General features: G+C 35.7%; 1 protein-coding gene and 1 long non-coding RNA gene across 2 annotated transcripts in view; one reads left to right on the top strand and one right to left on the bottom strand.

The window, feature by feature from the left end:
- Positions 1 to 11221, bottom strand: part of Adss (adenylosuccinate synthetase) — a 41779-nt gene extending 30558 nt beyond the window's left edge. The window contains exons 1-4 of the mRNA XM_069825836.1: positions 10999 to 11221; positions 1953 to 2055; positions 1743 to 1873; positions 1512 to 1660 (exon numbers count right to left, since the gene is read on the bottom strand). Coding sequence (XP_069681937.1) covers positions 1512 to 1660; positions 1743 to 1873; positions 1953 to 2055; positions 10999 to 11175 — 560 coding nt within the window. The 5' untranslated portion in view covers positions 11176 to 11221. The remainder of the gene's footprint in view (positions 1 to 1511; positions 1661 to 1742; positions 1874 to 1952; positions 2056 to 10998) is intronic.
- On the top strand, positions 6766 to 23766 carry LOC138699741 (uncharacterized). Its single transcript, XR_011332070.1, has 2 exons — positions 6766 to 7097; positions 19263 to 23766. It is a non-coding gene; the product is annotated as an uncharacterized lncRNA (long non-coding RNA).
- The last annotated feature ends 3197 nt before the right edge of the window (positions 23767 to 26963 follow it).

The raw sequence follows: 26963 nt of genomic DNA, 5'->3' as shown, positions 1-26963 counted from the left end.
TAATCATGAGCTAAAAAATCTTGCAGATATGTTTTAGTTTCAAATATTAACAATTCTTCTAAAGCAGCTCTTTGATGTATTTCATTCCTTAATCTCCGCCAGGTAAAAGATCACTCTTACTCATTACAGCTCCTTTTATCCACCATCACCCAATAGTTGCAGTCCTCCAAATTACCGACTCCATCATGTACACATGAAATTCAGTGCCATGAAATGGAAACATGTTCGGAATATATCAAGAAAATTGACATCATTAACGAAAAATTTCTATAAAATCTAAATACAGTTTTGAGACAAAAGTAATGTTTTATGTTACAAACAATATATATATGTGAAATAATGGAAATGGAAATATAAAAATTGGAGATTTATCTTTCGAAGAGGTGGAAAAATTCAAATATCTTGGAGCAACAGTAACAAATATAAATGACACTCGGGATGAAATTAAACGCAGAATAAATAAGGGAAATGCCTGTTATTATTCGGTTGAGAAGCTTTTGTCATCTAATCTGTCAAAAAATTTGAAAGTTAGAATTTATAAAACAGTTATATTACCGGTTGTTCTGTATGGTTGTGAAGCTTGGACTCTCACTTTGAGAGAGGAACAGAGATTAAGGGTGTTTGAGAATAAGGTTCTTAGGAAAATATTTGAGGCTAAAAGGGACGAAGTTACAGGCAAATTCCAGACGTTTGAATGGGCAGAGCATGTAGCACATATGGGCAAATCCAGAAATGCATATAGTGCTTGAGTTGGGAGGCTGGAGGGAAAAAAACCTTTGGGGAGGCCGAGATGTAGATCAATCAATCAATCTTCTTAATGAATCCAGCTGTTTTTCTGATAACATAAAATCCACTATAGTCCACTGTAGTCTATTCAGTTGTTGTTTTTCACGAGAAATGAGGGGTATTTTGATTGGTGTTCATTATAGATCCCTGTTGCTAGTAGCCAGAGTAGGGGTGTGTACCTCAGTGTAAAATTCTCCGGAGGTAAAATAGTCCCTCAATCGGATCTCCTGGTAGGGACTGCAATGAGAGATGCCAAGAATCGTACTAAAGTGCTTATTTGGAACACCAAAAGCCACGAGACGTAGATGGGAGTATAATATAAAAATGGATTTGAGGGAGGTGGGATATGATGACAGAGAATAGATTAATCTTGCACAGGATAGAGACCGATGGCGAACTTATGTGAGGGTGGCAATGAACCCCCGGGTTCCTCAAAAGCTATTTGTAAGTAAGTAATAAAAAGAATGTGCCCGACAGTTTTACAATGCTAGTAAGCACGTGATTTAACTCATTTGCAAACTTAAATGAGTGAATCAGAAGAGAATTACATTTCTGCAACCATTTTCTAAAATGCATCAGTTTAGGTTGACATGGCAACTTGTCTACCAATTCTACATCAGTTTGCATTCTATACATTTGCGAATGCATGCTAAACCAGTAATGTTGTACAAAACTTGTAACTCTCGGACACATTCTCTGTCTAGCTCAAGTTTAGATGTACTAACTTTTCCATGAACTGACTGTAGTCTCCAAGCAGATCAGCTATACGAATACCATTACGTGTAGCTTTGGATGAATATGTGGGACCAATACCCTTCTTTGTGGTGCCAAGAGACTTCTTGCCTTTTTCCAATTCCTGTAGTCCATCAACTTGCTGTAACACAATCAAAAGTTCAATTATTCCGCCAAACCATGGTATTGAAAAACTGAATGATTAAACCTAGCCCAAATTTTACCTGATGGAAATCAAAAACAATGTGAGCTCTGTCTGAGATAACCAGGCGATCTTTCCAGTTTTTGAGGCCTTTAGCCTCATTTTTCTCCAACTCATCAAATAGCCCAGGCAGGTGGATGACAACACCATTACCTACACACAAATTCATTCATAGGGCAATATAAAGCATAAGGAAATTCATCCTCACAATAGCAAAAGAAGAAATTCTTACCAATAATACTCTTGCACTTGGGATTAATGATACCACTTGGTAGAAGATGAAAGTCGTATTCACGGTCTTCAACAACAACAGTGTGGCCTGCATTGTTACCTCCCTGCAACACAAACGTAAGGAGTGATGCCTTATTGGTGTCACTTATGAGGTTCAAACCTGTCTTCAGACAGTTGACTAAACAACAATACTAAATTTACGTTTCACTTAATACTAATTTAACCTCAAAAGAAAGTTTTACATATTTGTATCTTAAAAATGCATCCATGTTTCTACTCTGTTGTGAAACATTTTATAAGTTCAATTACCGAAACGAGACTTATTTGTTCTAGAGTTTTGATAGAAAGAGAATAGGCCTACATAGTCACCAGTATGGTCTACAAAGTTCTTTTCACACTACACGAGTTGAAATTCATTTGGACTTAAGATTGCTATATGCTAATAACTAAACTACTACTTTGTGCAAATACAAACTTTGGTAATATTTCTAAAGGAACACCTACGACAGGCCTAAGAATTTCAAATGGTTCACCTGCTAATAAAATACTCCACACTTCTGAACATTCTTCCAAAACTGTCACAGGCATCATAATATACAAAACTTTGAATTTTTGTTTGAAGTTCATATTATTTATTACAGGAAAAGTTTTATGTTAAGATAATAGAAAATAAGGTAGCCAAACCAGCTATGAACCTTAATAAGATATAAGTGGAAAATATAAAACTTACTGTTCAATAATGTATTGTAGCACACTCCTAAGTAAACATTATTGAAATGTGCATTCGTCTGTTTTCGTCTGTGTCGGTAACACTCATATGGTACCAAGAATTATGAGATCAATTCAGCACTTATGTACTAGAATGCCTGCTAATTATAGTAATTTCCAGAAAACTATAACTAGTTAGCACTGCATATCTCGTTATATTTCGACTCTAACATAAATGGAGCGTTACCAATTATTTTCATATTGTTTCAATTATGCACAAAAACATTTCATTTCATCAAGTATGAAATCAAACTTACTGGCTGAATGATATGCTTTTAATTTGTACCTATAATTAAAATATCGCACAACTGACCTTCTCATTCCTAAAAAAAACCTGTTAAAATTAAATGTAATTGGAATCACAGTGGTTCACAAACTCTTTAGCACTCCAGACCTCCTTTCCATAGATCAGTATTTTCACGGACCCCTTCAAAGTTGTCAGTGCAATGATGGGTAGGTTAGATTTTGAGTTAATAATGAGTGAATATGAGTAATGATATGATATTTGTTATGTTTTCCAAAACCGGATCAGTATTGGATTTAATTAAACGAAATGTAAATAATATACCTATACTATCTTTAAAAAAGTAGGCCTTCATTGATATGTTATAGCAGAGTTGATATTAAAAATAGTAAATCAAAACAATACTCTACTTTCAATACTTTCTTTGTATAATATTCTGCTGAAAAAAAAAATCGAAGTATATTTTTAGAAGTTTCTTCTTGTTATTTAACGATGCTGTATCAACTACTGGGTTATTTAGGGTCGATGGAATTGGTGATAAGGAGATGGTATTTCGCAAGATGAGGCTGAGGATTCACTATAGATTAACCTGACATCGCCTTATGGATGGGGAAAACCTCAGAAAAAACCCAACCAGATAATAAGCCCAAGCGGAAATCGAACCCACGCTCGAACGCAGCTCCAGATTAGAAGGCAAGCACCTCTGCTGGGTGAGTTATACCAGTGACTATATTTTTAGAAGTTTCACTACTTCAGTGAAAATAATGGAACCCTTTTTTTGTGCTTAAAATGTTTTTACATATAGGATGAATGCTAGTTGTCTTTAATCTCAAGTCTGTCGTGCATTTACTCGGTTTCTTTTAACAGTTTTGATATATGAAAGAGTAGGAAACTCCTGCTCACACAAATAAGTCACGGGAAAGTCATTAAATGTTTCAAGCGTGTTCTGAGATTTCTTTATGTTTCACATGAACTTTCAGCCAAAAATGAAAAGCTGGATTTCCTTAAAAGTTTTTCCAAGCAGTGTCATGCAATAACTCAACAAGCAGATCTTTCTACTTTTCGGTGAGATTGTGGGTCTTCATGGTTGATAAAGGGGCTTTGAATGCACATATTATTAGAATTAGGAACCAGAAAATAATCTCAGAATTCACCATCATCCATATTATGACGACGTTTAAGCCAATGATCAACCATAGACAAAACTTATAAAATGTCGAACGAATTTACAAGTTGTACCAACAACGGCCAATGTCCTTCAGGTATTGTCACATAAAACATTCTTCTTATACTCTTATAATGTGTAATAACACAATTTGTCGACAACAATTGACCCAGGGGCCATGGCGTCTACGTTGCCGGTGAAAAGATATCTAGCGCCGAAAAATTGAACTGATACATACACAACACTTCAATGTTTCCGATTTATGCCACATGTTGCCTGCAGTGCTTCAACGGCAAACTCACCAAGATTGGGTGTCAGTAACTTTCAGTGCCATGGTGTGACTGTAACGCGATTATTTGCAGGTTAGACATAAAGGCAAATGTGTGTTATTCTTCCTTTCCCCTCACTTCCCAAGTATGGCTTCTAAATTACTGATGAAGTATTCTCCTATGATTGTGACTTTTAAACCATTCTTTAGGATCACGTACATTTAGTGAGAAAAAGTAATACTATTTTGAATGGCAGACCAACTCCTGAATTAAAAGACTTGAAGACTAAATCACATGGAGGTTTTATTTCTTTTACTTGTCAGCAAAATTACAATCTGTTCAACACAGTGAATAAGTAGCAATATGTGGAGGTTTTGAAAGACATTTTAATGTATCATGATAGCTGTGCGGTAGTGCAAAATTATCACGACTCTTTTGCTGGCCATGTTTACTTTTTTCAAGTGGAAACTTCTGGACCAAAGATGATATCAAGAATATGGATAGTTTCCATGTGCTACGCGCACATCATGAAAATTATAAAAATTACGTTGCATCCGTTGTTTTTCTAGCGTGTTTTGGCAAAACGAGAATAGACTTCTCATTAAGCGAGGCATTTAAAAATCAACAGAAAAATACAATGAAGTTGCCTAAAAAAACAGATATGTAATGTCTCGTTTAATAGACTAAGTGCAGTGTGTTACTTGGCCCAGCAAGAACTTCCGTTTAGGGGTAGGGATGAGTCCGATAGCTCTGTCAACAGAGGCAATTCTGTGGAACTTTTACACCTCCTTGCTTAAACTGAGGACAATAATTTAGATCACTACCTTCAGATTGTTACTGTGTTTTCTGGGACATCAAATGACATTCAGAATGACTTAATTGAATGTTTTTTTCGCGTTTTCTTTTAATTAAAAGAGAAATTAGTGAAACACGTTTTATTGCTTTAATCATAGATGAATCAACAAACGTGTCCAATAAGTCACAGTTATCGATGAATTGAATTGAAGTACAAGTAGACGCAACACAACTTCTGCCGGATCTTCAAATATAGTACTTTCTGGAAATTTTTTCCACATTTATTATTACTATTCCTATAATTCTATTATTCTTCGTATAATTCTATACATTGCATATTGTTTTTGGAAGGAAGATTTTTTTTTTTTCGTAAAATGTTAGTAGAACGCTCGAAAGAAATTCATCCTCTCCTCGACTGTGGTATCATTTTCGAATTGGCAACACCCAGGAAATTCCCACGCCATGCCACTGAATTGAACGAATTTAAAAGTTATACCAACAGCCAATGCCCTTGAGACATTGTCACATAAAATGTAAAAATCCTTCTGAAGGAAAAAATTAACAAAATAGGCCTATAGGCCTATATAAAAAATCCTTCTGAAGGAAGAAAAGAATTTTTCTACCTAGACCCCCAGAATAACTTTCGGCGACTCCCAGGGTCTATGGACTCCACTTTGAGAACCACTGACATAATGTAAATATATACAAAGGGATCTTACATCATTTCTCTGCACCACTTTCAGATAACAGAAATCTTATCTATTATTTGATAGCAATATACAACACAGAAAAATATTCAGTAAGTATAGAAGGGTTCAAGACAAGCAACTTGAGGTAGATAGGGAACCCATGGTCACCAACGTAAAAAAAAATGTATCTATGGTACAAGGCACTAAATTAATAAATACAATTTTGTACTCAGAAATCACTAGTAAAGTGAAATTGGGACTACAATTTGTATTAGAATGACTTGACGCTTTCTTAGTAATCGAGAGAAACTACAATGCTAATCATTCTTCAACAGTATTGCCATAATTTAACATTATCATAATCTGCAAAATATACAGATTGCACGCCACTGCATTAGTGTTGAAATCGAAACTCATTCTGTTTACAATAGTTGCGGTTCTACTTATTTCCTAGTGTTACGAGATATCTATCATAATCATAGGCTGTGAATTTATTTGTTATGCCAGGAATCTTTGACAGTATACGAAACTCTTATCTGCATCAATGTCGTCTCTGTATTGCTGCTGGAGGCCACCAGTTCCAGCAATTTCTGTGAAAACCATATACTTCAATTTAATTTTCCCTTCATTGTATCTTTATGTATGGAATTACAGTGTATTTCATCTTAAGTTTCTTGCCTTTAAAATGTAACTCCACTATTTTTTATAGGATTTTAAATGGTAGAAGTCAGTGGCGTGCATACCCTTTGGAGATTTTATTCCATAACAGAAATTCGAATCCACAGAACCAATGGTTCCGTATTTCAAGTTGTTTTATCTAAGATCTCTCTATAGCCTATTCAGTGATAACATTTTGGTGTTGTTCATTAACAGCCTGTATTTTTTTGCAGCTAAACGTTGCAGTAGTCACAGTCATTTCTCATTTTAGTCTTAATTACACAAGACTGTGTACTTTCCCACAGAACTTATCTTATTCCATAGTTTGTGAGAACATAGTCTGCTGCAATAATCTCACATAACAGCTCTCAACAAATCTTGCGCGATGATAAGAGATAATTGTTACTTATCAGCAGAGAAGTTTGGAATGAGAAGCTCACACTTTGTATGCCTTAAATAATAAACATATCTTACATTTATTTTGACCAGTGCGGATTGTACCAATTAAGTTAGGATCGAGAATTTTTATGTTGAATTTCGCATCACTGAATCGTCACAGGTACAAACACGTTAAATAAATTAAGTAATATATTACGAACAAACAACTTATGTAAGGCCTACTTTCATAAACCACATATTATATGAACATAAGCTGCAAGCACTTGCTCACATAGTCAACTTTTGATCACAATATTAATATATTTATTAAAAAATGAAGTTTTTAGGGTAGGTATATTTGCCTAATTATATATTATCTTTCTCAATCATGTAGTATATTACTAATAATTTTTCATACATGCATTCAAAACAGCAGTAAAACATTTGCAACTACAATGCTCAACATTAATGACGCTTTCTACAACATTTTAAAATGTACTGCTAAATAAATAACTATTTTCCTAACATTTGCAGCACAGTATTTGGGATTCAAACAATCTCTCCAAGACTTCTTAGCAAGAGCATTAGAATGTTACTATATTCTAGAAATGTATTTCATCATATACTTTTCCTCTATTTAGTATGTAGGTTTAGTGTGCATGTGAATGCATTTATGCAATACATACTTTATGCCACGTTTCCTTAGCAATAATAATTAGTAGTAAATAAAATATGTTTTAAACAATTTACTTTCATAGAATAATTACCACAGTTTAGCTACAAATTACCACGTAATAAGGTCAGATTAAGTTTGCTTCTATGCATAGACATTGGACAACAAGCGTCCAATAAGTCACTCACTTAACCCCCTGAACATAGATTCTTAAATTTAAATTAAATGTTTTGTGTTTTACAACATTATTTACGTGTCTTTTCAGAAACGCGCCACAATGATTCATGTACATTATCATGTCATACTGGAGAAGTTCCCAACTCGATCTAAAAAATGTCTTCATACTAGTGAATGTTTTTGTTGAATACCTATGTAAGTGTGCACTCTCGCATGTATACTGCAGGTGTATAGTCAGCAAGTTTCGAGGAACCATCATCTTCAAAACAACTTAATCTACTTACACAATCATGATCTACTGATAAATTTAATCCCTTAAAAAAAATATCATTCCTGCACTCTAAGAATAGTTTTCTAGACAAAGGCTCTGCTAGAAATTTTAAAGAATTTGGAATTCTACAGAAGAACTTATACCAAAGGAGGCATCATTTTTTTCTTTAACAATTGCATAGCCTACTACGAATAGTATAAAGTACTAAGCACCTGGTGGCCAGGTACCTCAGCTGGTAGAGCAGCTGGCTATGACTGGAAGGTCCACGGTTCGATCCCAGAAGGTGATGGTATTTTCTCGTTGCCAAACTTCCAAAATGGCGAGAAGAGGTCATGGAGATGGAGCACCTGGCTAATTGTGAAACTCTTAGGACATTTGTGGACCTTCCATCAAAATATGGGGAGAAAAAAAAACACACACACACACACACACCCCCGCGTCCAAAATGGCCCTAAGGTTCACTCAGACTCCTGTCAAATTGAGTATCAGGTCTTTCTCAGGGGTAAAAGGCAGTCAGAGCATGGCATCAACGACATCAACTCATTCTAGCACCGATGTCAATAAAGCAGGGGTCTCTATCTTCATGCCTCCCAAATATCTTCATGGCATGTGAAGAGGCTACCTTTACTAAGCACGTGGTTTTACTTGTACATAGTAATGAATGGATGTATCGCCACAATAATGATACATGCTGACGAGACATGTAATATAAGTACTTAAGTTTGCTCAAGAGGTCCAGGTGGAAGTTTCTGGACAATGAGTTTTTGGGAGCCTAGATCAAACCAGCAAGAAAGCATTCTTAGTTCCTGTGGAGATAGAGATTGTCGAAAGAAGAGGTATTTCGACATAATTAACAATCGTGTTTTATATTTAAATGGTGACCCATTCACTTATGACATCTGATAAGGGCAATATGTATGGCGGTGATACAGCTATTCATTACTATGTACAGAAGGTGAATAGTTCTAGCTTATTCTGTGGTAGACCAAAGTACTGGGTGCCGGAAAGTAGTCACATGGTTACTACTCCATACTGTTCGTAGTGTAGTAAGCAATTGTTAAAGAAAAAATGTAGAATTATCAAGAACTTTATTAAACAACAACATAATTACTTACTCGTACACCTATCTATTTACTTTGCTCAAGATGGCATGTCCATTTAAAGAACAAATTTGTAGGGCTTTGCTCCCCTTTAATCATTAGCATGAACAAACCTAACATTAGCCTTTGCTGCTGCGATGTGTCAGTTTTTGATTATTTACGTGTCGCTCAATACGGCTGGCCTGTGGCTAATAATGTCTGGAGCTGTCTAAATTGTGTTCAATAACTGTTTCACAGTAATTACACTTGGTGGTAATTTTACAGAAATGCTACACTAAAGGACGTGCATTTTCCACATTTCACTAACCTATAAAGGCCTAGATGTGATAAACACGTGGTTTTAGTTAACACCCACAAATACTTTCAACATAAAAATCGAGCCATTTGATATTACCCGTTTATTTTAACGCACTGTTGTAGCCCCCACCTAGGGTTAGCAATCTCTCGTATTTCCCGGGATCTCCGGTATTTTTCCCTAATTTTTAACTTTCTCCTGGCTCCGTATTTTCTTCCTTATTTTTGCATAAGGTAAAAATCATTATTTTAAATATTTGATTTTGCCGTCAATGATTGTTTATATAGGCCTAATGAATTTTGTTGTTCAAGAGATGCTTTAAAATGTGCAGTATTTGTAGAAGGTAATGCTGGCCAGAAATGGGTTTTAATGCTCACCCGTTTAAAATCAAACAATAACAATATTATAAATTTAGAAAGACTGGCTAGTTTGTTCTAAGCATATAAAGTAGTAATGCTCATACAAAGAAGGGTCTCATCTCTTGAACAATAATTGGGCATATAATTTTTTAAACAGGAGCAAGATACATCTATTGAAATCAGAACTGCAAACTGCAGTCGACTTCCAACCATTACGCGAAACAAAATGTCTAAAAATACACTAATTCAAGCATAGATGCCGAAGTGTAGAATAAGTCGTTTTTTAGTAACTGAACGGAAAAATCTGCCAATTTTCTATGTGAAATTTTGTCGATTCCTTAGTCTCCCGTATTTCCTTAAAAAAAATGGCAATCCTACCCCTCCCCCCACCTTACTTGTTATCAATATATCACTTGAGAGGTTCAGGATGGAATACTACGGAAACGGGCCACTTCCCCATTAATTCGTGCTGAACCTCTCGCATGTTATATTGGTAAGTGTAGTTTTTCTGGAGAATTACAACAGCAAGACTTTTCGTTATGACTGTAATAAGAAATAGGACCGTGCAATGTACAGCAAAAAAAAATACATTACGGCATTCATTTTATATAAGTAAAGTGCACATCATACATTTTGGTTTCACATAAAACCCAAGGAAAACGTAGGTCTACCATATCGAATGTGCAGTTAAAAAAAAAAATCTGAAAAGTGGAAATTACCACAATATAAGCGCAAGCTACACTTATGTTTAACGCATTATAATAAAAAAATTTCTGCACATGCGACGTTGATCCGAACAATCTTAAAATATATGAGTTTAGGAGAGTTGGAAATTATGTAGCTGCGTGCAAATGAAAATTGCGACCAAAAGGACTTCTATATGAAAACACTGAAATCAGCTGTATATATCCAAAACTTGGCCTCAGTAAAAGCGGAGTTTATGTAATTGTAATTGGGCGCGTAATCACTATGATCACATGCACAACTTCCTACTTATTTCATTCCAATATACAATTTCGTTAACTTATAAGTGACTACAATATTGGCAGTTACATGCATCGGTATACCCGTGCGTCTAGATATGAATAACAAATTATCAACAACATTCTAAGAAAAGGGGTTGCCCGGACATTACCGCGTGGTATTCCTTCAAGCTTTGGTTTGCAAACTGCAATTCCATGGGCGCGGAGTTTTTGCAGTACCTTACCTGGCATCGACATACAATATCTGCATCAATTGCCAACATGTCGACAACTTTCCCCTTTCCTTCGTCACCCCATTGTGCTCCTAAAACCACTGTCGCCTTCGAAACATCGTCTCTTCTTGGTCTTTTCCTTGGAGAAGCAAGAGTCTGCCCGTTCATCTCTACGAAGCACTCCGCCATCTTCACGCTCCCAACTCCCCCTCGCGCCGACTGATCCTATCGGCATTGGTATCCAAGGTTCCTTGGTGTCATGCCATGCCGTCATACGCCACTGGGAGCATGGTACAGACCGATACAAATAACTCTGTCAAGGATAGTGGTTGCATGCAACATGTAGCTCATAAAGTGTATAATTTACCGTAATTATGTTCATAAACAAATTGTCATTACAATGGAAGAATTTCCAATAACGTACATGTTATTACCATTTGATTCAAAACCTGCACTATTACTATTTCAACATAAATCTTTCGCATAATTTACAACTGCAGGTAACGTCTGCAGTACGGTACGGGCCGATTCGGTCGAATTGTATAGATTTAACCAAGACCAACTTAAAACCCGATTTACGTAATTATCGAAAATCAAAAGGTTGGAGCGATAGCGATGGATTGGAATATCGGTACCGTAATTATTTACTGCAGAGAGAGAGAGAGAGTGTATGCTATGCATGTAATTCTACATTTTTATACACTTTAATACTGTATGATAGATGATTATTGAAAAGAAATATATTTTGTGTTGTTTAAACACCTTTAGTTTTTTATTAATTAGAGTAACAAAATAAATCGTGTCCTTGTTACTGCTTTCATACACTGTACCTGTAATCTACATCATACAAAACGGTGAGGCACTGCAATGTGACACTGATATTTAATTACTTTACTGTATTTGCAAGTATCACATTGAAGTAAAGTAATTTACACAAGTTGTTCGAAATGTTTCCTTCATTCCTAGTACTATGATAGATCGGTTTCAGTTGAGCATTTCTCTACCCTCATGTGCAGAATAACGTTAAGTAGCCATTGGTCATGCAGAGGAGAGTGGAACTTGTGGCCCAAGGCTGAACCCGGATGTAGCGTCGAATCCCACTTGGACTTAATACCTGGTTGGGGTTTTCCGAGGTTTTCTCCGATAAGGCGAATATCAGGTATCCCACGGCGAACTGTCGGATTCACTTTTTTTTAGTTTATGATTATGAACAATGCTATATCAACTAACGAACGGGTTACATCAGCTGCTTGTCTATGCCAATGACGTGAATTATGTTAGGAGAAAATCCACACAATTAGGGAAAACACGGGAATTTTATTTGAAGGAAGTAAGGAGATAGATTTGGAAGTAAACCCCCAAAAAATAAAGTATATTATTATGTCTCATGACCAGAACATAGTACGACATGGAAATATAAAAATTGGAAATTTATCATTTGAAAAGGTGGAAAAAGTTCAAGTACCTTGAAGCTACAGTAACATAATATAAATGACATTCGAGAGGAAATTAAACGCGGAAAAAATATGGGAAATGCCTGTTATTATTCAGTTGAGAAACTTTTATCATACAGACTGCTCTCGAAAACGCTGCAAATTGGAATTTATAAATCAGTTTTCCTACATATTACCAGTTGTATGGTTATGAAACTTGTGGACGCTCACTTTCAGAAGGAACAGAGGTTAAAGGTGTTCGTGAATAGGGTGCGTAGAAAAATATTTGGAGCTAAGAGGGAAGAAGTTAACAGGAGAATGGAGAAAGTTACGCAGTGCAGAACTGCACGCATTGTATTCACCTGACATAATTAGGGACATTAAATCCAGACGTTTGAGATAGGCAGGCCATGTAGCATGTATGGGTGAATCTAGAAATGCATATAGAGTGTTAGTTGGAAGGCCTGGGGGGAAAGGCCTTTGGGGAGGCCAAGGCGTAGATGGGAGTCAGATCACATATAGATTGCTCATTCCTATTTTAAATCTGTTGCACTTTGAAGAGAACAACCGCCAGGATCGCCGCCAGTCCGCCGTAAACGAACACGAGATGGCAGAACAGTCTCTAATGCAATTCAAATGGGATTTATGACGTGACTCCTTATGTAACAACTAGATGGCAGCATAGTAAACCTGACAAAAGTTGTTACCGTCAAAACCTATAACGCCGAGTAGTCTGGGTATATATGATCCAGGATGGGAGGAAGATTTGAGGAAGGTGAGATTTGATGGTAGGGACTAGATTAATCTTGCTCAGGATAGGGGTTGATGGCGGGCTTATGTGAGGGAGACAATGAACCTCCGATTTCCTTAAACGCCACTGTAAGTACTATATCAACTAACAGGTTATTTAGCATAAATGCAATTGGTGATAGCAAGATGATAATTGGCGAGATGAGACTGAGGATTCGCGACGGGATTACCTGACATTCGTCTTACAGTTAGGGAAAACCTCGGAATTGTCCCAATCAGGTAATCAATCCAAGTGAGAATCGAAATCATGCCAGAGTGCAGTTCAAGTGGTTACCAGTAGGCAATGTGCTACCACCCAAGCTACACTGATGGTCTCGGATTCGTCTTTATCATCTCATTATCAGAAGTACTATTCAAGATAACTACGCAACTGATACAGAATCATTAAATATAATAGTCAAATGATATGATATTTCGTCACAATATTTCTTGCATGTAATGGTGGACCTCACATTTTCACAAATAGCCAATTGAAAATATAGCTAAAGCAATTATACAAGTCCGCAGCAGCAAATATTTGATCAACTTTGCTTTTATATACTCAAATCTTCATATGACTTCGAGGTCTGGTGACTTTGGTGGTCATTCACAGTCAACTGTAGAATGTAATGTAACGTGAATTCGACTTTGCATGATTCGCTGCCAATGAAGAAATATATACAGTACTACAGTGTCATTTCCAGTGACATTTAGGTCACTGTAGTATAGTATAATTTCTATTACTTTTGAACAATATTTTACAGAAGGCAAATGCGAACTTTGAGGTTGTAAATTTAGAATCGTTCCCCTGGCAATACTGAAACTTCTCTTCAATTTTCGGCCTTTCTGTTGATTGTTTTAAGGTTGTTTTGAGAGTATTGAGATACAGGTGTTTGACTATGGTTCCATAAATAGTGTCTCTAATACCCTTACCTCGCATGCCATACAATACCAGTACGCAAAAGATTCGCCATTTGTTAACAGTTGGGCATGAAGTTCTACTTTAACTCTTCATTCACATTTTCTTACACCACACCTTTACGGCTAGAATAAAGTAAATTAAATCACTAAAATTTAGTTTTCCAATGCCCCCAAAATCTTTATTATCACAAATGTGTTTCCCCTTTATCTTATTTACTTCAACAAGTGACTTCTTTCTAAATGTAAGAAAGTTTTACCTACTGTACCTTTTCTTTACCCTATCTGAACTCATGTACAAAGTGTGGCAACTGGAAAATGGGACTGAAGCTGGAAAAAAAAAAAGTTCCATGTTTGACCAATTTCAATATTCTTTATTCAAAGTAGTTTCTTCCTTCCTGCATATTCGTGTAACACACAATGATAGCAACTAGAAGGAATTTCAGAAGGCAGTGTTTGAAATTTGGTTTAGTGAACTTACACCCCTTTGAATAGTGTCCATGTCATCAAAATAACAGCCTTTCAGCAGTGCTCTGAGAACAAACAGAAGCCACATAGTACTAATTCCGACGAATATGGTGAATGTGACAGCATATAGATTTTTGTGCTGGGAAAAGCTCCCTAACAAGGAGAGTCCTATGGCTCCCTGCATTATTCTGCAGGCACGTAAAAGAATCTTGTCCCAGATAGAGGGCTAGGGAATATGCTGAACTGAACTTCGATGATGATCTCTGTAGTTGAAACCACCACCACCACGTGCATCAGGGTTCAGACAGTTCAAACAGACAAGCAAAATTAAACACAAATAATCCATGAAGTGATGTTGACTCACTTTTTTCCTACACACAAGAGAAACCAACCACAATCACTGGTAGTAACGGCTGACATCTCATATCCTTTGCTTAAAAGCTTGTAAGTAATAATAAATATAACAACTTCATTAGATTCTATGAGATTCCTCACTAATATTAACAGCATCAAAATGATAATAGAAGAAAAAAAACACTGATTCAATATGAAAAACTTATCAGATTACCAGGAAACAATTGGCATTCATACAGTCCTCTCTGTAGATTGAAAACTCAAAAAAGTTTCATATCCATGGTTCAAGAATTAAAACAGAAAATCAACGTCCCGAATTTAAAAGAAAACTTACAAATTAAATCAATATAGAGTATAATCTAAATTTAACAGAAGAAATACTGAAATCAGAAGTAAACACTGAAATAATGAAACAATTGTCTTTAGAGACAATTAATATTAGGTACCCTCCACAAAACTGGCTTCATTTATACACTGACGTATCCTTGATCTCCCGGGAACAAGGTGCAGGTGCAGGTGTTACGTGCTGTCTCTTCTCACTTTATAGATCTCTTGGATATGGAACAACAAGTTTTGATGGAGAAATCACTGCAATAAGTGAAATTCTCAGGAATCTTCTCTGCCACATCAATAAATTTAAAAATGCAGTTATATTGTCAGACTCCAAAGCAGCTATTCTATCAATAGTCTCTAGACACACACCTTCATCTCAAATAGCAGAAATAAATAAAATGCTCTCTCAACTAGTAACACTCAATAAAAGAATTGTATTCCAATGGATACCATCCCATTGTGGAATCCTGGGAAACGAGAATGCGGATGCTTTAGCAAAGAAGGGCAGCACTGCTACTTACAGACCTGTTACTAAATCTACGTATTCCTCTGTGAAAAGATTTATTAAATCTACATTGGGTAAACTGTATAGTGATTGACCACTTAAGCTAATGAATAATAAAACAATGAAATAGCGGAAAACAGTGGTAACTTATTGAGAGAATTTTAAAGGCATTGGGTCAAGTGAAGATTCAGAAACAAATCAAAATCAATAAACAAAAGAAAAAATAAAATTTTAATGCAAAGATAAATTAAATAAACACAACAAGTCCACTTTTACAGTTATTGACCGTCTACTGCACAGTTATTGACCACACGCTTATTAGTGATTGACAGTCTACTGCACAGTTATTGACCACACGCTTATTAGTGATTGACCGTCTACTGCACAGTTATTGAATACTCATTTATTAGTGATTGAACAACACATTTTCACAATTTTCACTTTTTTCTTGTCTGTTTCGTTTCTCTTCTTCTGATCTTTCTCATTAAGAACTATTCGCCACCGGCGTAGCTCTGTCGGCAAAGGTGTTTGCCTGCCGATCCGAAGTTTCGTTCGGGCGCGGGTTCAATTCCCGCTTGGGCTGATTACCTGGTTGGGTTTTTCCGAGGTTTTGCCCAACCGTAAGGCAAATTTCAGGTAATCTATGACGAATCCTCGGCCTCATCTCGCTATCATCAATCCCATCGACGCTAAATAACCTCGTAGTTGATACAGTGTCGTTAAATAACCAAGTTAAAAAAAATAAGAAAAGAACTCTTCTCGCTGCCTTTTCTTTCATTTCTTATTCGCTTCCTTTCTTCTCTTGCCTCTTCTTCCATTTTTCTCTTTGTGCCTTATCAGAAGCAAGTGTGTGTCATTTCTCTGATGTTATTACAAATGGCTTCACCCAGCACTGGACGAGGACCAAAGAACACTTTTCCTTCAACGGGATATTTGTTTCTGGACGCTAAGGTTGCTTTTAGGACACCAAACTTCTTGGCAGCTTCATTTAAATCAAATCCACTGCGGACAGGTTCTGTAGCGTTTCGTAAAGCTTCCCCTGTATAATGCACTTTACCTGGCTTAGGCATTATAATATAGTATCAGTCCTGTAAAAATCCCCATCATTTAACCGATAACATATATAGAATTGAAGCACATTGGTCATTATTCTAACAAATAATTTATGAACGACCAATCACTGTAGTTTGCGGACATACACTTTATAGTGATTGACCACGGGGCATTTTTATGTCATATAAAAACTTTTACAAAATAATATTCTGTGGACGGAAACCTTATACCTTTTCTCACACTGTGAGTGTAAAAACGAGCACCAGAATTTATGTATCCTTTGCAGAATAAATAAATTATTGCGTGCATTATTCTTAGCAATTTCTCTAGTTACTTACACTTGTTTATGTTCAGTTGCATTTCCAATCGATTTCAGTCCTCTCAGACAACAGACACTAACTCAGTGGGATGAACAGCGACAACTAACCACAAATAAGGGTTGTTACTAGAGGTATATGCAGCAAAAAGTGAAATCACGATCGTGGTTTATTCACAATATACTTGAAAAAAGGAACCGGTCAATCACCGTATACTGGTCAATAACTACCTAGTTTACCCTACTTAGACTTCAACCAACAAAATTTGATAACACAATCCCAAGGAAAAAAATGGAACTCTCTGCATCATAATCCACAGCTGATTCCCGATTTACCACGAAAATCATCTGTAGCTGCATTTAGATTGGCAACAGACCATGATTGTTTGGCCAAACACCTACATAGAATTGGGATATATGTCTCCTAACTGTCCATTGTGCAACTCAAATCAAGAAATGGATTCAGAACATCTCAAAATCTGTGCGTCAGTGGCTAACCATGACAATATCTTTGAAAAATATTGGAGTGCAAGAGATCAAATGACTTTATTGTCAAATGCCTGGCATTAGAAAACAACATAATAATAAATATCTAACAAAATGAATTATTATCGGTTACAAACTTAAGTTGAGTTGTTGGATTGTACCTCGAAAGGCATTGAACATAAACTTTCATTCTTATGAGTTTCTTATTTGATTAAAGTTGCAACACTTGCTACCAAGCTGACAATATTCAACATGTTTCATTATGTTCTTTCATTAATAGCTAAAAAACTAAGGATTTCCGGATATATGTTTATATGAATTTTTTTCCTTGTTTTGGTGTGAGGAACATGCCTCCAAGGTTTGACAAAGTATTTCTGAAACACCCTGTGTGATTACCGATATACACAACAGGTTCTTTCATCCAAATTATAGCAACACTGCTGTGCTGAATGCTTGGTCATTATCAGACATCGGATTCTAGGGCAAATGCCTATTTTGTTTCTTTAGGAGAAAAGTAAAAATAATTATTAATATTTGTGTTTCATGGAAATTGAAAGGTATTCAAAGAGTTTTATAGTGCCCTAAAACGGTTATTAGAGCCTAATTTGTTAATATTCGCCTAAAAATGCCCAACTCACTGTAAAGTTTCGCATTTTACTCTTACATTTTACAATTTATACATGCATTCACTGCGAAATTTAAGGCATTTAAAAAGTGGAAAGTTTGCTTCACACCGGCCATGAAACCATTGATAAAGGAAACAAAATGTTTTGAATCTCACGACACTCGCAATAGATTTCACCGAATTTAACATGTTTGGAGGCATAAATGCCGACAAAGAACCAACCTTAGTTTTGAAGCAGGCAACAATCACAACATGTGCTGCTACCGATTCAGAGATATACTATACTATAAAAATGACTGCTTTTGGTCTGAAACCGATTACCTGTACTGCCCTTCAGAGTGTCATAAAATCACAATTTTTGGAGAAAGTGTGTTTTTGAAATATTTATGAAAAGTCGTAAAACTGCGAATTAGTAGGGTAAACCGTTACAAAATATTTAAAAGAATGGCCCTCCTAGTGTTAACACTACCAGGAAATGCAACAATAAGTGGAACTTTGTATTTTTGTCCAATTGAATCTCAATAACAACGGTTCATTTGAATGCTCGTTAACAGTTGCTCTTTCCCTCACCTTATTTGTGTTGAGAAGTTTTGAGCGGTAGGACGTTTTCCTGTGAAGTTTAACACGATAATGCCAAAAAATATAAGTGCAAAATCTACATTGATCCGGCAATGGCTAACAGAATATTCAGAATTCACTTAGGTTAGAAAAATAATATTCTGCAAGATTTGTAGCAAACAGGTATGTAACAATAGTTGAAATATATAAATTCTATTAATTTTAATGAGTAGGCCTATAATATTTATACATTGACTGAGCTATCCTGAGGTATAATTCTTTTTAAGACCACTATACTTTAACCTTTTAAATTCCGATAGTTAAAGTATTTGCAGGTCATTAAAATTTTGATTGTTCGAACCCACTAACTTTGTGATAGAAATACGGTAATACAACAATTAGGATTTTATTTTAATTCAGTTTACTTTACATTTTTAGATTTCGCAAGAAAAGAAGTGCCACCTAAAGCAGCATGTGCAAGGAGCGGCTCATAAGGCTAAAGCTCAGCAGAAAAATCAACTGCAACAAACTTTACTAACACAGCCTACTTCATCCAATCTCAGCAGCAATTTCTATGCTGATTTAACCAGAGCGTTTGTTGCTGCTAACATTCCCTGGAATGCAATTGAAAATCCGGTTTTAAGACAGTTTTTACAAAAATACTGCAAACAAAATATCCCATCTGAGTCGACCCTAAGAAAAAATTACTTAGACAGAATATACAATGAAACTTTAGCTTCCATTCGGGAGGATATAGGTGATTCTTACATATGGGTCTCTGTGGATGAAACCTCAGATCCTATGAATAGGTATATAGCAAATATGGTAGTAGGAAAACTTAGTCCTGACGGACCTTCGATTCCACACCTCGTATGTGTTAAGGAACTTTCGAAAGTGAATAGCCAAGCCATTGCTTATTTTGTAAATAAAGGCCTACAGTCTTTATACTCAGGTAATATAGACGATTCTAAAGTTCTGTTGTTTTGTGCTGATGCTGCCTCATACATGGTTGCTGCAGCTCCACTTCTTAAAACATTTTATCCTAACCTCACACATGTAACCTGTCTAGCACATGGCCTTCACAGGGTTTCTGAAACAATCCGGAATGAATTTCCTCTTGTCAATTCGTTTATTTCTAACACAAAAAAATGTTTTTGTAAAGCTCCATCCAGGATTTCAATATTCAGAGAGAACTTTCCAGACACCCCACTCCCACCTCAGCCGGTTGTTACACGATGGGGAACCTGGATTCAGTCAGTGGTGTATTATTCTAAGTATTTTAAAGAAGTGGTCACAGTTATTGACAAATTACCTGAAACTGATAATGCAGCGTGTGTGAAAGCAGTGAAAGATTGTCTGAATGACTCACGAGTGAAAAACGATATTGCCTACAGAACATCAAACTTTTCTTTCATACCTGCAAGCATTGAACAATTAGAACGTGAAAAACAATCTCTTTGTAGCCAAATAGCAATAGTAAAGGAAGCTCAAGTGAACATACATTCTGCTTTGGGCGAAACTGGGAAAAAAGTTAAAAATAAGTGGGACAACGTATTAAATAAGAATGTAGGATTTTCATTGTTGGAAAAAGTGTCAAGAGTGATATCGGGGGAAAGTGTAAATGTTCCAGTAAGTATTGATGTTTCTATTGTACCTAATTTAAAATTTGCGCCTCTCACATCAGTTTTGGTTGAAAGAAGATTTTCTGCTTTCAAAATGATTCTCAGTGACAAAAGGCAAAGGTTAACTGTGGAGAATTTAGAAAAAATTCTGGTGGTGTACTGTGCAGATAATTATAATAAAGTCTGAGCATGGAACTGAATTTCAATAACTTAAAATGAGTAATCTTGATATCAATAATCATTATTTCATTAGTTTCAATATATTAAATTTGTGCAGCTCTGTTTATAAATATAATATAGTATTCTTTTTTAATGTTTGAACATACTTTTTTGTGCGTATTTTAGTGTATAACTAAAAATTTCAGTGAAAGAAATAAGTATGATACCTTGATGTGCCTAAAATGCCTATTTTCATTAAAATAGAGCCTAATTTTACAAATTTTGAGCTTATTTTAGGCGCTTAAAACTGCAATTTTTAGTGCCTAAAAATCCGATGTCTTGTCATTATACTCCAGCAGAATAACCACGTCCACTATCGAACAGCACAAAAGCAAAAAAAGAAAGTAATAACTGAACAATTCTTTTGATAGTTTTCAACATTAGGTTATGAACTGTTTCCTGCAAGGAATAGTAGTAAGGACCTGAAGGTTCTGTAAAAGTTATTAAAATCTATCAAATACAAATTCCATTAAAGTATGGACTGGAGGGGGGGAGGGGGGGAGAAAGAATGGCACATACAACATTCACCATCACAAGTTTTACTTTATTTTTATTTTTATAAACTATTCACTCAAGCTTCACAAGTTCAACTTTCAACTCTTCCTTTCAGTTATATCACCTCTCATAATCACATAATGTTTTCTTGCTTTCTTATTTTTGCAATTCGTTACTTTCTGCTCTTTCATCACTTTAACAGTTTCCCTGTTCCTCCATGCTATTTTCACAAATCACACCAATCTCTTGCCGAACTAACCAGATAGATAAAAGTCACAATGCATGGTCATGAAATAATCTCTTTTTCTTGATTATAGGTACACTGGAAAGGGAAAGAGGTATCTGGCCATTCTTTATAAGACTACAAGTGTCCAGAGTATCTCTGTTGAGACAGTATGGTATTTTTATATAGTTCACAACAAGACCTTAACAGTTCAACTAATAAAAACTCATGCCTCAGCGAGCTTTTTAATTAACTTCTCAATATAGATGTCTATGATGACATACAGAATAAAAACATTACTAATTCACTTGCAATAACATATATATAGATGAATTTTGCAGTATGCAAAAGATGTCCAACTAAAAGGCATGTTTTAAGTTTGGGCTAGATGAAAATAAAATGTTGAAATCCACACTCACAGGGCAATGAAAATTAATATCCAGTATTCGTGAGTGACAAAAGAATTCTATATTTCCTTCTGGAATTTAATGAACCATCTAACTCATGGTAAACACTCTGCAACAGATCAATAACAAATGGAAGGTAATTTTCATATTCTTCAGCTACATATTCAATTTTCATGTCAGTTGCACCACAATATCAAAAACGTGTATTTACTCAATGCGTAATGTGGAAAAAGGAGAGGGATGCATCTTATTGTTGGTGGAACTTGTGACACGGATTCTAAAATCTGAAATTTTCAATTCAAATGCTTTACACTCTACATTAATGGAACACCAAAATCCCATATAATTCAATTGTTTCTTTAGTGCCCTGGCAAATATGAACACAAAAAGATGAATCAATTTATCCCTACAGTTTGGAGCAGCCAATGAAGTGAAGTTTCAAGTTATCTTCTCGCTTTCACAGCGTTCAAAATTTAACAATGACAGCATAAATTGTATGTCTCTTAAGTTTTCTTTATGACATTCTATACTATTACACAGAAACCTGAAGCTAGAGAGAATGATAAGACTTAATTTTATATTTCTATTCCCAAAATAATTAAAAAGATACTGAAAATGTTCCAGAAATTAACTGTAAAATAAAACGGAATTGAGGAACAGAACAAAAATACATATATACACATATAAGCAGACCAGAACTAAAAGAAACCTATTATTTTTGTTAAGAATTTGAATAGTGCATACCAAAGTAATTATTACAAAAAGAAAGAACAGACCAGTATGCCATTATTTTGAGTGAAATTAAAAATAAACATGGTGCTTTTATCTCGCCCAATTCTTGCAGAAAGTTCCCATTTTTGCTTACAAAAATAAGCTAAAAATTAATTTTAAGGTAATGCCACGGTTAAAGAAACAAACTTCAAATCTGTTTTCCTGCGACTTGTAGATCATGACACTACCATACCAATTTAAATTATAATTTGACATGTTAAGCCTATCTGGAAGAACCTAAAGTAAGAAATTACTGCATTATTAAAATTTGTTCAATTGTAAGTATGTCAATGCTTCAATACTATTATGTATTTCCAACAAATCAATACATCACTTTTAAAACTGGACATAAAATCTTCGTAGAAACAAAGATGCATTAAAAACAATATAACTGACGAAATCAAGCCATACCTTCATATATAACACGGCAACATACTTCAGTGGTATTCGAAACAGATCTACATATGGACCTTCAATGAAAACGTTTCTTACATTGTTCATCTAGCCATACCATACATCTCATCACCTGAACTTGCTTGGCCATACATATGATGGATTCAAGTGAAAGAGACATTACCAGTTAGACATAAACTTACACTTTATTAAGAGAGGCACTGAGAGGACAACAAGTACAGTTCTAACATCTTAAGGTGCAACATTTAAAAGAGAGGAATCTCAACCCGTCATGACACGCTAAGCACCAACATATTATTGCCCACACCCTACTCCCCTCCTGGCAGCGTGTCTCAGTACATACAATACATTCAATTTTCAGGTACGACGACGTGTCCGCGCTTACACAAGCACTCTTCAATCCACATCACAACACTTTACAACCCTGCCACTTTCAACTTCTTTGGACGACGTGTGGCATGGGCTGTCTCTGAATCTGATGTGTCCGATTCAGATTCATGAGGGTAACTTGACACTGAATCTGACTTGGAGCCAACAAGAGACACCTCACTGGACTCAGCTGCGTAATTGCCTGTTGCTTTAGCTTTTTCCAATGTTCGAACTGAAATAATAAAAATAATAAGCAGAGACATAAAAGTATAGAATTGGACAAAATAATCATTGTAAATTTTGTTGAATCATCTAAGTAGGCCAAAACAAAAGAATTATTAGTAGAGTGCATTACAAATAATATGGAGATGTCGTTTCACATATCATTGTATCTAAAATTAAAAATGAAGGGTAGATTTTTCTTTTATTATTATTATTATTTTTTAATTGAATCTTTCAAATTTTGTTACTTAGGCTCTGTAGTTTAAGTTGGACTACTGTTTTGGACTATGGGTAGTGTTACTCGTTTGGATCCTGTCACTGCCAATGGTAAGTAGATTTACAATTTGTTAATGTGTGACAGTTGACAGAAACAAGACAGAAGACGAAGAAGAAAGGAGAGGGAGGGGAAAAGAGGAGTGAATAAACAGCCATCTGTTAAATGTTCTCAAGTGCTGTTTACATTCAGACAATGACAGCTAAAGTCAGTCATATTTATTCTAGACTTTTACAATAATTTCTTAACATAAAGGCAAAATAATGTGACTTACTTTGGGATTCAAGCAAGGAATTCTGTCGCTTGAGATCATCAATATCCTGTTGATGTGCAGAATTCTTCCTCCTCATGAACTGAATGTAGTCTGCTGCTTTCTTCAGAATCAACGCCCTGCTCACCTGAACAGAAAGACCACAAAAGAAGCTGTATTATGAACTACAAGGAGTGATCAATAAATTCCGAGATTATGTCTGCTGTGGGTGAAGGCATCACGTGATTGACATGTGCGCGCAGCAGTGACGTTAGACGACCTTGAAGAGACGCGACACAAAGTTTCAAAGCGCTATCTTCATTTGAGACCTGTGTTACACAAGGTTTTGTTAGCCCACGCATTCACGAAATCATGATGGACTCGAAACTGGAGCGGAGAGCCAACATCAAATTCTTTGGGAAACTGGCAACCAAAATCCATAGAATGTTGAAGCAAGCCTACGGGAATGAAGCAGTGAGTCAAGTGAGGTGTTTTGAGTGGCATTCGCATTTCAGAAATGGCAGAATATCGCCAGACGACGAGAGGCCAGGTCGACCACACATGTGCCGAAAATGTCGAAAAAATTCGACAAATTGTGCATAATGAACCTCACATCCATTTTGAACATTAACGACCAGAACTCTGGCCAGAGAACAAATGGATGCTCCATGACGACAATGCACCAGCTCACAGAGCTCTCGCAACATGCCTGTTTTGCACCCGTAACAAGATGGTCGTCGTTCTTCATCCCCGTATTCACCAGATTTGCCCCCCCCCCTGCGACTTTTTTTTTTGTTTCCGAAGATGAAATTGAAGCTAAAGGGTCGCTGTTTTAGCACGGTGGAGGAGATCCAACGTGAATTGCAGAAGGTGCTTGACAGGCTTCAACAACGCAACTTCCAGAGGCATTCCAAAATGGCAGACACATTGGGATGTGTATAGCTGCCCAAGTGGACTACTTTGAAGGGGATGGCAGCCAAATTTAAATCAGGTAATTTTATTTCCATTTATGGGACAAGTCTCGGAATTTAATGATCACTCTCTCAGTACTAGACCATTTGCTGAAATTCTAATTTTTTTCAGCATTCACATTAATTTTCTCTCCTTTGTTATGAAATAAACTTTTCAATATAAAAATTTAATTAGATGTATTAAAAACACACTATATTAAAGTACTGAGTTTCCACCCAATGTTTTTTATTGAAGAAATCCTAAAGTAAAAAAAAACGAACATTTATATTTGTTTTAAAATGAACCCTTCGACTGAATAATATTCAGAAAAAACATAGTTTATATACTGCAAGAAATTCGATACGAAACTGGGTGCAATTCAGTACATTTAACTTTTCAAATCACAAAGTTTAAAATCTCTAGCCTGATGACTGTTTCTTGTAGATTAAAATGTTTTGCAAGATCAGTATCAATCAGAAATACTTTTCTACTATAGTGTAGGGGTCAGCATGTATGCATTTTCAAAAAATTGACTTTTCTTCAATCATTATCAACTGCACAATAAATTACAAAAAGGCTCTAATAAGAAATTAAGTATTACCAAAAGAGTATATATTCCATTTATAAAATATATTTAGCGAGTTATCTACATTTGATATTCTCCTTCCTCAGCGAAGATGCTGAGATATAATTAGAGCACCTCTACAAAATAGCTATCAAAATTAATTTGGAGCATCATTATCAACTTCTTATAATCCAAATCTCTACCCATGCATTTACAAGAACGTAACAACTTGTAGAATATTTACAGTGATTCAGAAAAATTTATGCCTTAGGTGGATATTTCACTGGTACATGTGTGTTTGTGTATATCAGTAGCCTGCACTATGTAAATTCCAGTAACGACCTGTGAAAGGCAGTCCTAATTGTTCAAAGCAAGGAGAGTTGAAAATTAAATTTACAGATATCCTATTTATCTCTGCTGGTGACTGACCTTCGAGTTTCAAGTGACTTATCTTGATCGTGGGCGAGTATTAAAAATCAAAACAAAAGATACCTGGTTGCTCTTATTCCAATGCTCTGGTCACTGCTTGTATGAGTTGAAACTGAGTGTTTAGATATAAGTACATGCTCTGGTCACTGTTTGTATGAGTTGAATGAAGCTGAACATTTAGACATACTTTTTCTCACAGATTAGTAGAACCTTTTGCTATCTCTTTTACCCCTCATAAATTGTGACGTTGCAGAGGCACAGATATAATACAAGATTAGTAATCTGCTAAGGTCTGCTTGGAAACAACATCCATTTGTTCATTAGACACAAAAGCACTAACAATTAGAACACAGAATGGCAAATATACCCACAAACTTCTATGCCATAGTGAACAAAATTCGCGTACATTTTTCCCAATCCAAGTATCCCAATGCCCACTTTTACCGACAGCATATTTGCCGAATAGTTATTTTCCAATTCCAATTCCCCAACCCATAGTTCCCAATACCGAACATGCCAACTTCACATTTTCCAAATCCATCTTTCCCACACGCATTTTCCCCTAAAACTAACCTTTTTCCATTTTTTTATTACGAAGTGAAGTGAAGAGAAACGACTAGAAGCATTTGAAATGTAGACATGGAGAAAATAGAGAATAGTAGATCATCCAGAGGTCTCCCTTTCCAGATACTTCGAAATGAATTGTCCGAGAATTTCTTCAGGAACACTGAGCTAACTTCCAGAAATAGAGAATATAAAGAAAACATTATGCCGTGAACGCAACAGAGACATACCTGCTGATCCTAAATCAATAAGAGATCTAATACAGATACCAGACAGACACACAAAAACAGTTTCTTGATGTACAATTCCTTTGAACAAGGAGAAAATGAGAGAGAATGAGTTATTTGCAACGATACATAATTTA

Source organism: Periplaneta americana, chromosome 5 (assembly GCF_040183065.1).
Source record: "Periplaneta americana isolate PAMFEO1 chromosome 5, P.americana_PAMFEO1_priV1, whole genome shotgun sequence".
NCBI classification, from domain to species: domain Eukaryota; kingdom Metazoa; phylum Arthropoda; class Insecta; order Blattodea; family Blattidae; genus Periplaneta; species Periplaneta americana.
The sequence above is the reverse complement of the archived record's forward strand: the minus strand, read 5'-3'. Positions and strand labels throughout refer to the sequence as shown.